We start from the raw sequence: 15,055 nt of genomic DNA on the forward strand, positions 1-15,055 counted from the left end.
TCATTCAGACCTGTAGGTGCAGGGAACCCCACCATGACATCTTTAATGGCATCAGAGAGACCCTCTCTGAAATTCGCCGCCAGGGCGCACCCATTCCACTGAGTAAGCACAGACCATTTACGAAATTTTTGGCAGTATATTTCAGCTTCATCTTGCCCTTGAGATAGGGCCATCAAGGCTTTTTCAGCCTGAATCTCTAAGTTAGGTTCCTCATAAAGCACCCCCAAAGCCAGAAAAAACGCATCCACATTGAGCAACGCAGGATCCCCGGGTGCCAATGCAAATGCCCAGTCTTGAGGGTCGCCCCGCAGCAAGGAAATTACTATCCTAACCTGCTGTGTGGGATCTCCAGCGGAGCGAGATCTCAGGGAAAGAAATAATTTACAATTATTTTTGAAATTCAGGAAACGAGATCTATCCCCGGAGAAAAATTCTGGTATAGGAATTCTAGGTTCAGATATAGGAGCATGAATAACAAAATCCTGTAAATTTTGAACCTTCGTAGCAAGATTATTCAAACCTGTAGCCAAACTCTGAGGATCCATTTTAATCAGGTGAGCTCAGAGCCATTCAAGGATTAGAAGGAGAGAGAGAGACAAAGGCTGCAATTAGAGCAGAAATGCAACTAAGTCAACTATAGAGCAAGCTCAGAGGAAAAAAAAAAAAAAAAAAAATCTGCAGACTTCTTTTTCTCTCCTTTCTTCTGCCAACGGTTTTAACCCTTGGCCGGCCATACTGTCATGGTTCCCAATGGCAAGGGAACGTCAGAGAACTTAAATAACAGACTAGCTCTTGGGTGATGGAATCTCGAGCTGACCGTGAGCTAAACCTACCACACAACTAACAGTGGCCGGGTGACGTACCTACGTTTTATCCCTAGACGCCTAGCGACAGCCGGAGGACTAACTAACCCTAATAGAGGAAAAGACAGACCTGGCTTACCTCTAGGGAAATTCCCCCAAAAAGGAGACAGAAGCCCCCCACATATATTGACGGTGAGTTCAGAGGAAAAGACACACGCAGTATGAAGGTAGGTTCAGCAAAGCGAGGTCCGCTTACTAGATAGCAAGAAGATACAATAGGGAACTTCACGGTCAGCTGAAAACCCTATTAAAATACCATCCCGAAATTACTTTAAGACTCATGTGTCAACTCATGACACCGGAGTGGCAATTTCGGCCCACAAGAGCTTCCAGCTACAGAAAAATAACATAACTGTGAACTGGAACAAAAATGCAAAACAAACTTAGGACTAAGAGTCCAACTTAGCTGATAGTAGTCTAGAAGCAGGAACATGCAACAGAAAGGCTCTGGTTACATTGATGGCCGGCACTAGAATAACTGAGCAGCAAGGCTAAATAGGGTACTCCCATATCCTGATGGAAACAGGTGAACAGAGAAAGTGAAGCACACAAGTCCAGTACCACCAGTGACCACCGGGGGAGCCCAAAAACCAAATTCACAACAGATATGTTGGGGCCAGAAGTGCCCACCTAGGAAAAGCTTGTTGATTCGCTGCAGCCTTTTAACAAGTTCCGTTCGGGTTGATGAACTCGACCAGTACCACGGACTTCAGGCCAATAATTTGAAACTGACAAAAGTAAGTTTCAATTTAAATTTACTGAATATCAACTAATATGAACTAATTCAAATTACATGTTGTTTTTGAATTGTGGTTTAATTAAAAATAAATGAATGAATGAATGAATTAATTAATTCATAGTGAAAATGCCATGGGGAAAAAATTATTGCACCCCTAGAAAATATTGAAAATAATTTTACCATATGGACATTTTAAACTAAGGTGTGACCTGCAATTAGCATCACAGGTGTCTGCAAACTTGTAATCAGTCAGTCTGACTATTTGGAAGGTAAAAAGTAGTCACTGTGCTGTTTGGTATCATGTTGAGTACCACACTGAGCATTGAGGGTTGCCTCTGGAGATTAGAAAGAAAAGTATAGACAAACATGAGAAAGGTAAAGGCTATAGGAACAGTTTGATGTTCCTGTTTCTACAATTGTACATATTATTCAGAAGTTTAAGGTCTATGGGTCTGTAGTTAATCTCCCTGATCTTGTCTGCAAGAGGAAAACTGATGACTAATTGAAGAGACGGATAATATGAATGGTAACAAAAGAGCCCAGAACAACTTCCAAATGTCAAGTTACATCAGTGTCAGATCGCACCATTTGTCGCTGTCTTGGCCAAAGTGAACTTCAAAGAAGATGTCCGAAGAAGAAACCACTGTTGATGCAAATCATAAAAAAGCGAGACTTGAATTTCCCAAAATAAGATTCTAGGAGAATGTCCTTTGGAGAGATGAGACAAAACTGTAGCTTTTTGGCAAGTCACATCAGCTCTATGTTCACAAACGCAAAAATGAAGCATGGAGAAGACTCGGTTATGTTTTGGGGCTGCTTTGCTGCATTTGACACAGGGTGTCTATAATCTGTGCAGGGTACAATGAAATCTCAAGACTATCAAGGCATTCTGGAGCAAAATGTGCTGCCCAGCTTGGTCTGCGTCTAAGGGTACCATCACACAGTGCAATTTTGATCGCTACGACGGCACGATCCGTGACGTCGCAGCGATCGTATGATTATCGCTCCAGCGTCGTAGACTGCGGTCACACGTTGCAATCACGGCGCTGGAGCGATGCCGAAGTCCCCGGGTAACCAGGGTAAACATCGGGTTACTAAGCGCAGGGCCGCGCTTAGTAACCCGATGTTTACCCTGGTTACCAGCGTAAACGTAAAAAAAACAAACAGTACATACTTACATTCCGGTGTCTGTCCCCCGGCGTTCTGCTTCTCTCCACTGTGTAAGCACCATAGCCGGAAAGCACAGCGGTGACGTCAGACGTCACCGCTGTGCTCGCTTTCCGGCCGGCAGGCGCTCACAGTGGAGAGAAGCTGAGACGCCGGAGGACAGACACCGGAATGTGAGTATGTACTGTTTGTTTTTTTTACGTTTACGCTGGTAACCAGGGTAAACATCGGGTTACTAAGCGCGGCCCTGCGCTTAGTTACCCGATGTTTACCCTGGTTACAAGCGAACGCATCGCTGGATCGCTGTCACACACAACGATCCAGCGATGTCAGCGGGTGATCAAGCGACGAAAGAAAGTTCCAAACGATCTGCTACGACGTATGATTCTCAGCAGGATCCCTGATCGCTGCTGCGTGTCAGACACTGCGATATCGTAACGATATCGCTAGAACGTCACGAATCGTACCGTCGTAGCGATCAAAATTGCACTCTGTGACAGTACCCTTAGGTCATAGGTGCTGCATCAAGATAATGATCTAAAATACAGCTAAAAACATCCAATAATGGCTAATAGCAAAGCATTGGATTATTCTGAAGTGACCTTTTATGAGCTCTGATCTGATCTGAATCCTATTGAACATCTGTGAAAGGAGCTGAAACGTGCAATCTGGAGAAGGCAACCTTCACACCTGGAGCAGTTTGCTCACGAATAGTTGGCCAAACTACCTATGGACAGGCAGAAGTCTCACTGAGAGTTACAGAAATTGTTTGCAGTGAATGCCTTAAAAGCTTACACAACAAAATATTAAATTAATGGTATAATCATTTTTGTCCAAAGCTATTTTCATTTTTTTTTCTTTTGAACCACAGTTGAGAAGCAATGTCTGATTTTCATTAGATGATATTAAGTAAATTTAAATTGAAAATTATTTTTCTCAGACTCAAGTAGTATCAGTGCCCATTGCGGATTTTTCTTACTTGAACAGAAGGTAACAACAATTGTGTTCATGTGTGTAGAAAGATTGGAGTCCAGGAACACCATGAGTCCAGGAGCAAATCCAAAAAAGATCTTAAGTTCTATTCAGATAGCTGCTCACTAGTTTATGAAAGTTATAAAAATGCCGGTGGCCAAAGATGTCACAAAATGCACTCAAGGAACGACCGTATCACTAACAAGATGCTTGAGGAAAGCAGAGGCATGTACTGAAACATCTTCCTGCTGAAAAACTTAGTGATAACACACACATCATATGCACATACCCTTAGGAACTGCTGCAATAAAGTGACATGAACTTTTTTTTTTTTTAAAGCAAACTTTTCATATGAACAGCAAAAACAGATTTACTAGAGAAATTAATAGGAAGAGTTTTCAAGCATTTTTCTGGAAGATTTTGGAGAGAATCTGCTCAATTTCTCGAAAACTCCTTCTGAATTTATTCTATGGTGTGTGCAGACTGAGTCTGACCACAGCCAAAATGCTCTGAATGAACACACCATTAGGGTACGTTCACACTGCATCTTTCCTGCTGTTTCAAAATGACAATTTTTCAAGCAGAAGACACTTAAGGATATTTTCATTTTCTCTGATGTTTTTCTAATGACTCTTCATGGGAATCTTTCAGTAGGTTTTGATATGTAATCTGTGAGCACTATGTTGTAGATGAAGAGACTCTGATTCCAGCAACGTGTCACTTACTGGGCTGTGTTTTGCGGCTTCAATCCAGTGTTTTATCGGCAGGAGATTATTAGTACAGGACAGCTGATCTTGTGCATCCTAGTGCAATCAAACCCCCAGCGCTGATTTGCAGCTCTCTGTCACTATACAATGTACATAGAAACGTGCTAATCAGGGGTGTAGGCAAGGTTACACAGGGATCAACACCTGAGCTCTTCTAGATCAACAATAGAAAAAACTGGGATTCTATCAAAACTGCTTCACCCATAAACTAAGTGATACATCGCTGGAATCGGGGTATCTGTCCTTACCTTGTGCTGCTGTCAGATTACATAGAAAACAACCTGCTGACAGATTCACTATAGATGTTTTGGGGGGGCATTTTCAAGAGTTTTCTGGACATTTTTTGAACTTTATTAATCAATGAAGAAAAATGCTATAATTTTTTAATGAAAGAAAACCTAAAAAAAATAATAAAAAAAATACCCAGGCATCTTCCTAGCATAGTTTTAGCCTCCCCATTGACTTGTATTGAGCATCTTCCTAGTGGAAAACACCTGAAGAATACACATATTACATCTTTTACACACTTGGCCTCTTTTGAAATCCTAAATTTATAAGCGAAGCTCAAAAGACTTCACATGTGAATAGCAAGATGTTTTTATATAAAAATGATTATGTTCATTTTTTTTTTTTAGATTTTTTTGTGATTTTTGAACCATTATCTGCACAAACAAATGTTAGAAAAAGATGCATTGTTCACTCTGTTTTTTCAGGAGTTTTTGTAGTTGAAACTTTCCAAAGTCCTAAAGTCCTTCTCCAAAACTGACTTAAAAATTATGTTTATTGCCTCCTGAATAAAATTAAATGTAGCCTCTGGGTATGTTCACACTTCGTCTATTTCCAGAGGGTCAAAAAATGTTTTTAAAGCAGAACACACTTCAGGAACCATTTTCTCTGGAGTTTTGTAAACCTGAGTCATCTTTTTTCTATCTCTCTTTAGTGTTTTTCTATGTTTTTTTTCTCCTTTTTTATTAACTATTTTTAAATCCTTTAAACAAACCAAAAAATTTTAGTGTTTTTTATGCAAAAAAACCTGACAAATTGCTCAAAAAGATGCCCCGTCATCTTACATGCATCTTTAAAACCTTCCCATTGACTTCAAATGTGATGTATTGAGTGTCTTGCTAGTGGAAAACACTAGAAGATTGTACATGGCAGCTTTGATTGCCACATTCATGGGGGTAATGGCGAAAAAGTGAAACTTCTCTGATCTCTTGCGATAAATTGCCGTCACAGAAGAGTACATTGTGGAACGTGAATTACTCCCACCCATAACACATGTTTATTCATCATGAGGTGTTAGTAATTTAAGAGAATGTGTTCTTTAAACGTGTACAACCCTTAACCCTAACATCAACTCTCTTAAAATGTATAATTTGTATTTTCTGTTTATAGCTTATTTTTGTGTAGTTCTGACATTCATGTGGTCATTGACTGTAAGACACATTCAACATATGAAGAGATGATCTAGGGACAATAGAAGCATTGCTATCTTTACAATTCATTGATAAATTACTTGTCTTCTCAACATTTAAAGCAGTGAAGCCCAGAACATTTTTTAGATATTATTTATAGTAAAAAGGATAAAAAACGTTGTTCTTACCCATATTGACAAAACTCATGACTGTATCAGCCTCGCTGATGACTGCTCCCAGTGGAGGGCTTTGGGTGCTTAGAGTTGTGAACAGTGGCCTTGATACCCCTTGCCCTCCATCATCTTCTTCTTCACTGCACATAGCATGATAAAGATCCAACATAAACAACGGTGCTGATGATGGGAACTGGCCACCATTTGCAGGTCTGGGTCTTCCAGGCAACCCCAAGATGGATAATATCTCTCTCTGCATCTCACGTTTCTCTCTACCACTTAATTTCCTCTGGATAAAACTTGATCTCAGATGATTTTTCACAAAACTTCCATTACCAAAATGGCACAAAAATCCAGTAATACATAGCATGGTCCATATATAATGTAGAACACCGGGCATCTTAGCAGATAAAACAACTGTCAATTACATAAAATAAACAATATATTACCATCCCGGAATCCAGAAGGAACTGTTCAAGTCTACGATCTGAAGTCTTCTCTTCAGTTTTGCTCTCTGGATATTTCTTCTATATTATTCCCATTATATTTCTAGGCACAGGAAATCCACAAGTGCTGGATCTGAACTTTCCTCCCGTAACAGGTAACTCTTGCTTCCCCAAATAGAGAATGTATACCTAAGAAGAGAGGGAATTCCTGGCAGAGCTGGCTTTCATTTCCTTGAGTGATTACTAGTTCTTAAGCTTCCTGCCTTTTCCAAGCAGGCTAGCAGAAACCTTCTCCTGCAATGTGCTCTAGAGGTCTCCAGCGATCACTATTTGCTCTGTAACTTGGCAAATTAAATTATAGGTGTTAACTTGTAATCTACCCCGGGAATGATTGGCTAAGCATTTGGTCAACATGTTTTTTCATTTATGATGAGACAGTGTTTTTTCCTAGGTGCATGCATCTTGTGCAAAATAGTCATTGCTGCAAATCATCCCTCCTTTTGATAACTTTGTACATTTTCTCTAAGAATGAGAAATAAATGACATTCTGTAATACACAAACAGCAAAAGTAAAATAGGTTCTACTGGAATATTTTCCATATATTTTTCATAAATGTCAGTAAATTAGGTGTTTTTTTTTCAGTTTAATATTTATTACAAAGTATCAAGCATCATTTCTCTATGCTAAGGATCACTAAAGAAGCATTCACTTAAAAAAACACTCGTTAACTTGCTACACTTGCAATCAAAATTATTCAGCCCTCAATGCAAAGTAGGTTTATTAGCAAAGTGTAAAAATGTTCTGCTGTTTTCAATAAACAAGAATAATTGAAATAGTTCAACACAACTAACAAGTGGTTTCTGCAAATTCAACATAAATTGCCACTACTGCAGTTTCAGAATTATTCCACCCGTTCTTGAAAAGCATATTTTTTACTTACTAGAATACCCATTGGCTAATTTGACTTGCTGCAAATGTGATGCATAGTCAGACACCAGCTTCTGGCAACATTCTAGAGAAATCTTAGCCCATTCCTAATGGTTGCTGGCCTCAATTTCACTAATATTTTCTTGTGTTTGCTCCTTCTTCAAATCCTACCAAAGATTTTCTATGAACTTTAAATCAGGCAAGTCTAAAATCTTCCAAAGCTTCTTCTGAAGCCTTGGTGGACTGTGACAGTTATACTTGGGTCATCGTCCTGCTAGCAGGTCTAATGATGCCCAAGCTTTAGCTTTCTTCCAGAAGGTATGACATTTTTTATAGGATTTCCTAATACTTGATCAAATCCATCTTGCCTTTAAAACACTGCAGGCTTCCTGTGCCAGAGGAAGCAATGCTGCCCAGAGCATCACCAGGTCTTCACCATGTTTCATTTTAGGCAAGGTGTCCTTTTCAACATGTGCTTGTTGATCCAATAGCCCAAAACGTTCCAGTTTTGTTTCATCAGTCGAAAGAACAGAATCACAAAATGTATGAGTTTTATTTATATGGTTTTGAGTTTATTGGAGATGCATTTGCATCAGTAGAGGTATGTATGTATTGGAGACCTTGAATTTTTAGAAAGCACCTTTCTGTGCAAACTGAACCATAAGTGCCTGCTGCCAACATATCTTTTGTTCAGCTTTTTTGCAGCCACTCGAGGGTTTTTCAGCACCTGCTTCCTACGTAATCTGATGGGAATCGGTGATAGTTAACTCTTTCTGTCATGATTGATTGCGTGAGGCAACATCTGATTTTCAAATGTTTGCTCTTATGATTGATTTTATTCAGGGGAAGAATAATTTTCAGACTGCATAGGTTATTAAACATGTCATTGTCTGTTAAATTTGGAGAAACTGCTTGTTCTATTAGTTGTGTTAAAGTATTTAAAGAGTGCCTATCACCAAAAATCTAGTTTTATTAAAAACTAAAAAAAATAAAATTATGTTTGTTTTTAGTTATTTTAGATAGATACTGACTTTTAAAACAGTCAGTATCGATGTAAAAACCTTTGTTTTTTGCACCTATTTTTCAATAGAAGCGCACTGCCATCTTGTGGATGGCACAGCTTCTCACTGATCCCTCTGCACCATGCATGCTTCTAATGCGCATGCTCAGGCAGAGAGATCGGAAGCATACTGCTACTTTATTAGACGGCTTTCCATGCCTGCCTGCAGCTTCACTATCTGCCATTGTCATACTGGTCTGGGTTTTATAGGAATGAAAACGCTCTGATCAAAGCAAAGACCAGTGTGATAGACAGAGTAGCTGGTGAGACAACTGTAGTATACTTAACACTAGTGAGGGGCAGGGTAGCGGACTAGCGGCGGTGATTGGTCTGCTAATAAAGTGCAGCAAAGTCGTTCAGAGCTGCGTGTGTGAGAACACTTTTTGGTCTTTCTCTCATTAAGTAGAGATGTCTCGCAAGTTATTGCAGGATGTCACTGTTTAGTGAGGAGAGAGAAAAGAAGTGTTAATATATTAAAATAAAAAAGGGAAGAGTAATGTTATGTGATATGTTCTCTTTAATTTGTTCTTGTCTGAAAATTTGTAAACTTTGCTTATATACCTACTGGGGATAAGTTCACTGGTATAGCATGGGATGCCAGAACCTGGGGCAAGGCAAATATTTTGAGTCCCATAACCTATGGACCATTAGAATGCCTGAGTTCATTCTACCTGTCCAGTATGGAACCGCTTATCACCTAATTACATGTATTGTAATTTAAGTATATACTGATGTAATTATACATCTCTATTTGGCCCTGCTATTATTTTCTGCTTTTGTTAAAATATGAAATAACAATTTTCATTTTTAAAATATTAAATTATACATTGTTATGTTTTCTTTACTTCTTATTCTTTGCACATACAGGTGCATGGTTCCCTGTTGGGGGCTGCACATTTTGTTTACATAGCTTTCCACAGGCAGGTGTTTAGACAGTCAGACATTGCTCCTGCTCTACCTGCATCTATTGAGGCCAGCTTACACATAGAGCGGTTTTACTTTAGAGATTGGACCATCCTGATTTTGTACACCGTGTCACACTGTGATGGCTTATATGCTTTTTTTTTAATCAAAACAGTGTAAACCAAGTACCCTATGTTATTTACATGTACTATATTTGTACCTATGAGGCAAACCTGGTTAGTTTCTCCCCCTTAAATAGATTACCGTATATACTCGAGTATAAGCCGAGATTTTCAGCCCACTTTTTTGGGCTGAAAGTGACCCTCTCGGCTTATACTCGAGTCATTGGCAGCGGGGGGGTTGGTGGGGGAGGGGGAGCGGCGCGGTGACATACTCACCTGTTCCTAGCTCGGTCCCTGCATGTCAGATCATCAGATGGTCTCTGGGAGCCGGCGGTATCTTCCTATGTTCAGCGGTCACGTGAACACATCACGTGACCGCTGAACACAGGAAGATGCCGCTGGCTCCCGGAGACCATCTGACAGTGAGACGCTGCCAGGGACCGTCCGGGAGCAGGTGAGTATATCGGGGGAGGTGAGCAGTGCGCGATAGTCACCTTCCTCGTTCCATCGCTGCGCGCCGCTCTCTCTTCCATCCTCTGCACCGTTCAGGTCAGAGGGCGCGATGACGCGATTAGTGTGCGCGCCGCCCTCTGCCTGAACAGTCAGTGTGGAGGATGGAAGACAGAGCAGCGCCTGGAACGAGGAAGGTGACTATCGCAAGTGCCGGGGCCGAAGCGAAGAGAGGTGAGTATGTGATTTTTTTTTTTTATTTTAATCGCAGCAACAGCATATGGGGCCACAATGTTTGGAGCTTCTATGGGGCCACAATGTTTGGAGCTTCTATGGGGCCACAATGTTTGGAGCTTCTATGGGGCCACAATGTTTGGAGCTTCTATGGGGCCACAATGTTTGGAGCTTCTATGGGGCCACAATGTTTGGAGCTTCTATGGGGCCACAATGTTTGGAGCATCTATGGGGCCACAATGTTTGCAGCTTCTATGGGGCCACAATGTTTGGAGCTTCTATGGGGCCACAATGTTTGGAGCTTCTATGGGGCCACAATGTTTGGAGCTTCTATGGGGCCACAATGTTTGGAGCTTCTATGGGGCCACAATGTTTGGAGCTTCTATGGGGCCACAATGTTTGGAGCGTCTATGGGGCCACAATGTTTGGAGCTTCTATGGGGCCACAATGTTTGGAGCTTCTATGGGGCCACAATGTGTGGAGCATCTATGGGGCCACAATGTGTGGAGCATCTATGGGGCCACAATGTTTGGAGCATCTATGGGGCCACAATGTGTGGAGCATCTATGGGGCCACAATGTTTGGAGCATCTATGGGGCCACAATGTATGGGGCATAATGTGTGGATCATCTTATGGGGCCATCAACCTTTATGCAGCATTGTATGGGGCAAATGTTTCTATAGAGCATCTTATGGGGCCATTATTAACCTTTGTGCAGCATTATATGGGGCGTATTTTGTATGGAGCATCTTATGGGGCCCATCATGAACTGTATGGAGCATTATATGGGGCTCCAGATTCAATATGGATAGTCAAAAACACTTAACCTACTGATGTCTCAATTAATTTTACTTTTATTGGTATCTATTTTTATTTTTGACATTTACCGGTAGCAGCTGCATTTTCCACCCTAGGCTTATACTCGAGTCAATACGTTTTCCCAGTTTTTTGTGGCAAAATTAGGGGGGTCGGCTTATACTCGGGTCGGCTTATACTCGAGTATATACGGTATGTTAGTTAATGGCCATAGTGTGAATGTGCACCTAAGCATTACACTTATATCAACATGTGTTCCAACTCATTTCTTTGGTGTTGTGATTTTATTACATTTTTGTGTAACTACGGTATGTTATTACCTTAAACTTAACCCTAGCAGTATCACTAACGCTAGTCCTAACAATAACCCTAGTCCTATCCTTAACGTGTGGTTCCACCCAGCCAGACAAAAGGGTATGTGTGCTGTCAAGCAAATTTGCCGATGTAATCAGCTTGCTGCTTTGGTCTTTGGGGTTGCACAACACCCTACTTAAAATTCCAGGATTCTGTTGGGAATTACCAGATATTGTTTCTGGATAACTCTATGATCTAAAGTGATAGTTGGATTCCCAGATCCTAATTCTGACCCGGCTAGTGACCCTGACTGAATAACCCTTCTAGTTTTAACCTTGGCTCATTTTACTAAGCTTTTGACTGAACTCCTGGTGCTTTATCTCAGCTTTTCCCCTGACTTTGGCTTCTGATTTTATGATCCATAGTCCATCAATTTCAACCTTTCTTCACGAGTCATACATTTTCTATAGCTAGACCTTTTATAATACACAATGTTGTCAGAAAAGCATCAAGTCCTTTTTTAAGTACTTATATAGTATGAACCATGACTACTGTACCTCTTGTGGTAGGACTTTCCACAGTCTGACTACTTTGGAAAGAACGCATTCCTATTTAGCTTCTGGAATCATCTTTCCTCCACGTGTAATAAATGTTCCCTGGTGCTTTGTAGGGACATTGGAACGAATAAATCATGTTCCAGTCCTCTATATGAACTGCATACGTTTATACTTCTTTTTTTCTTAGCTAAATGAGCCTATTGTTTCTATAGCAGAGATCTTCCTTCCCATGTAATAATCTAGTTACTCATCTTTGAACTGACTGTAGCATTCCAATGTCCTATTTAAAATTTGGAGTCCAAAATTAAATCCCATATTACAGATGTGGCTTTACAAGTGATTTACAGAGGGGTAATAATACATAGGAAAGCAGGATTTTATCACCCTAAAATCTTGTTTGCTTTCGCAGCTGCTGCTTGACATTGAGTGCTGCTGCTCAGCTTACTTCTAACCAGGATACTCAAATCCTCCTGTTCTGTAGTCTACAGTATAATTCCATCTAATGTGCATACAGCAATATCATTATTCCAGCTTAGATGCATTACAATACATTTATCAGCATTCAAGCCCATTTACCAATGCAGGCATCTTATACAGATTGTTCTGTACTATTATACAATAAATCAGTTTTTATCATCCTACAAAGTTTTGTGTCATCAGCAAAGACTGACAAATTACTTCCAATTCAATCAACAGGATCATTAATAAAGAGATTAAAAAGAATGGGGTCTAACGTTGATCCTTGCAAACCTTACTGCTGACTTTATCCCATTTAGAGAATATACCATTTTCAACTAATTTGTGTCCTGTCCCTTAACTATTTTTTATCCATTTTGATCCATTTGAAAATAGTTTCCCCTAGTCCAGGCCTCTGAATCTTCAGCATTAGGATGTTGTATGGTACAGTATCAAATGCAGAGTTGAGATACAGTGCTCAAAATAAATGCGTACACCCCTTTTGAAAGGTAAGATTTGAATCAATATCTCACTGAACACAAGAACAATTTCTAAAATTTTGACAAGACTGCATTTCAACTGAGTTTCATAGAACATTTTTTTAACACATGAAAATAACATTAATAATACAACTTTGATTACAAAATCTTCAGTTTTATTAAAATTAGTTGATGTAAATATGAATACACCCCACATCAGAAACAATAACATCTAGTTTTCTGAATGACCTCCATGAATTTTAAGCCCTTCACGACATGCGCCGTACTAGTACGGCGCATGTCATGTCTCCCCCTTAGATGTGGGCTCTGGTGCTGCAAATAATTAAGGATGGGAGGCACCTGGAGGAATGTGCGCTAGATTAAGCAAAAGGGCTGTCAATAGAAATGTTGACAGCCCATTACGCCCCAGCATCAGATTGGACAACTTTACTGTCACTCAATATTGACAGTCTAGCCCACTCCAGATCCCATAGGCTGGCTGAGCTGTCACTAACAGCGTCCCTAGGCCACAATGAATGATGACACCAGGAATCCTTGTTTTGCTTTATGCTGAAGATCATTCTAAATGACATTAGCTGTATGCTTGGCAGTGTTGTCCTGCTGCAGAATAAATATGGTACCTACCATATGCCTTTCTGATTATTTTGCATAACGGACTGTACTTGTATTTCTCAACATTGGGCACACCAAGAAATGGGCAAAATTGAGGACAATAGACTCAGTGGTCGGCCAAGGAAACTTAATACAACAAATTAAAAACACATCATGCTTACATTCCTTTGAAATTGAAAGATGTCCCACTGTGCCATCAGCTCAGAATGTGCAACAACTAGTTGGACTCAGCTACATCCACCTACTGTTCAGAGAAATCTTGCCAAAATTAGTCTTTATGGAAGAAATGTGGCCAAAATCCATACTTTCCACACAGAAACAAGGTCAAGTGACTAAACTATGCTCATAAACATTGGAATTGGGGTGCAGTAAAATGGCATCAGGTACTCTGGACTGGTAAATCAAAATGCTAAATATTTGCTATTACAGAAGTTTATTCACGATATGCTAGATAGCACTATAATAATGTCTTCAGCCAACAGTGAATCATGGTGGAGTTTCCTTGCAAGTTTGGGGCTAAATTTTGCAAATTAAGTTGTGAATTTGTTAGACACATATCCATTGTGCAATACCATCAGGGAGTCATCTGATTCCAAATTTATTGTGCAGCAGGACAATAGCCTCAAATATACAGTCAATGTCATTAACTGCAATTGTAGTGGGCAAGGCAACTCATCTCTCTTTACGCTCCAATGCCCTACATGAAAGCGTGGGCCCTCGCAGCTGGGTGTGTGGATTTGTGCTTAGAGGGCCTTACACCCCTGCAAGCTGCTATTAGCTTATGGTGTGGGCTGACCAGGACCATGGATTCCACAGTTCAATAAAGGAGACCGCTGTTCAAAAATAGTCTTTACTGAACGATAACTTGATGACAGTTATGGACATGGGATAGTGGGTACAAAGTCTTATGGCTGTTTTCTCTAAAGCATACAGCATTCTGCTACACACAGTATCTTTCCTGTGTAGTCCACTCCAGGGCTAATGAGACACACTGTTTCACCCTACGTCGCCACCATACCACAGTCGTGATCAGCAAGTCTCTCTACTCAGTGGTTCCAAGTCTTATTTCTTCCACTACTGGTGCCCTGGATCTACCGCTCAGGACTAGTGTTGAGCTAGTCAAGAAGTATTGGTATCGGATTGGATCGGCCGATATCCAAAAAATATTGGATATCGCCGATACTGATACCCAATACCAATGCAAGTCAATGGGACACAAATATCGGAATGTAAATAAGCCCTTTCTGTTCTTCTACTTCCTGTTCTGGAGGGGGAAAGAGTGTGAGCGGTGTGTGGGTGGACACTGCGTGTCTGTGTGTGCGGGCGGGGTCTGTGCGGGCCTGCCGGGGATCTGTACGGGCGTCTCGGGGGTCTGTGCGGCCTGCCGGGGCTCTGTGTGGCCTGCCAGGGCTCTGTGCATGCCTGCCGGGCTCTATATGTGCCTGCCGGGGCTCTGTGTGACGTGCCGGGGCTCTGTGCGGGGCTCTGTGGCATGCCGGGGCTCTGTGTGGCATGCCGGGGCTCTGTGCGGCGTGCCGGGGCTCTGTGTGGGGCTCTGTGCGGCGTGCCAGGGCTCTGTG

The 15,055-nt window shown here is 41.0% G+C and overlaps 1 protein-coding gene across 1 annotated transcript in view; it reads right to left on the minus strand.

Annotated features, from left to right (window-relative positions):
• Positions 1 to 6,848, minus strand: part of LOC143816148 (bone morphogenetic protein 8A-like) — a 223,595-nt gene extending 216,747 nt beyond the window's left edge. The window contains exon 1 of the mRNA XM_077296175.1: positions 6,112 to 6,848. Within this exon, the coding sequence (XP_077152290.1) occupies positions 6,112 to 6,496 (385 nt within the window). The 5' untranslated portion in view covers positions 6,497 to 6,848. The remainder of the gene's footprint in view (positions 1 to 6,111) is intronic.
• Between the last annotated feature and the right edge of the window lie 8,207 nt (positions 6,849 to 15,055).

Source organism: Ranitomeya variabilis, chromosome 3 (assembly GCF_051348905.1).
Source record: "Ranitomeya variabilis isolate aRanVar5 chromosome 3, aRanVar5.hap1, whole genome shotgun sequence".
Lineage (NCBI taxonomy): Eukaryota > Metazoa > Chordata > Amphibia > Anura > Dendrobatidae > Ranitomeya > Ranitomeya variabilis.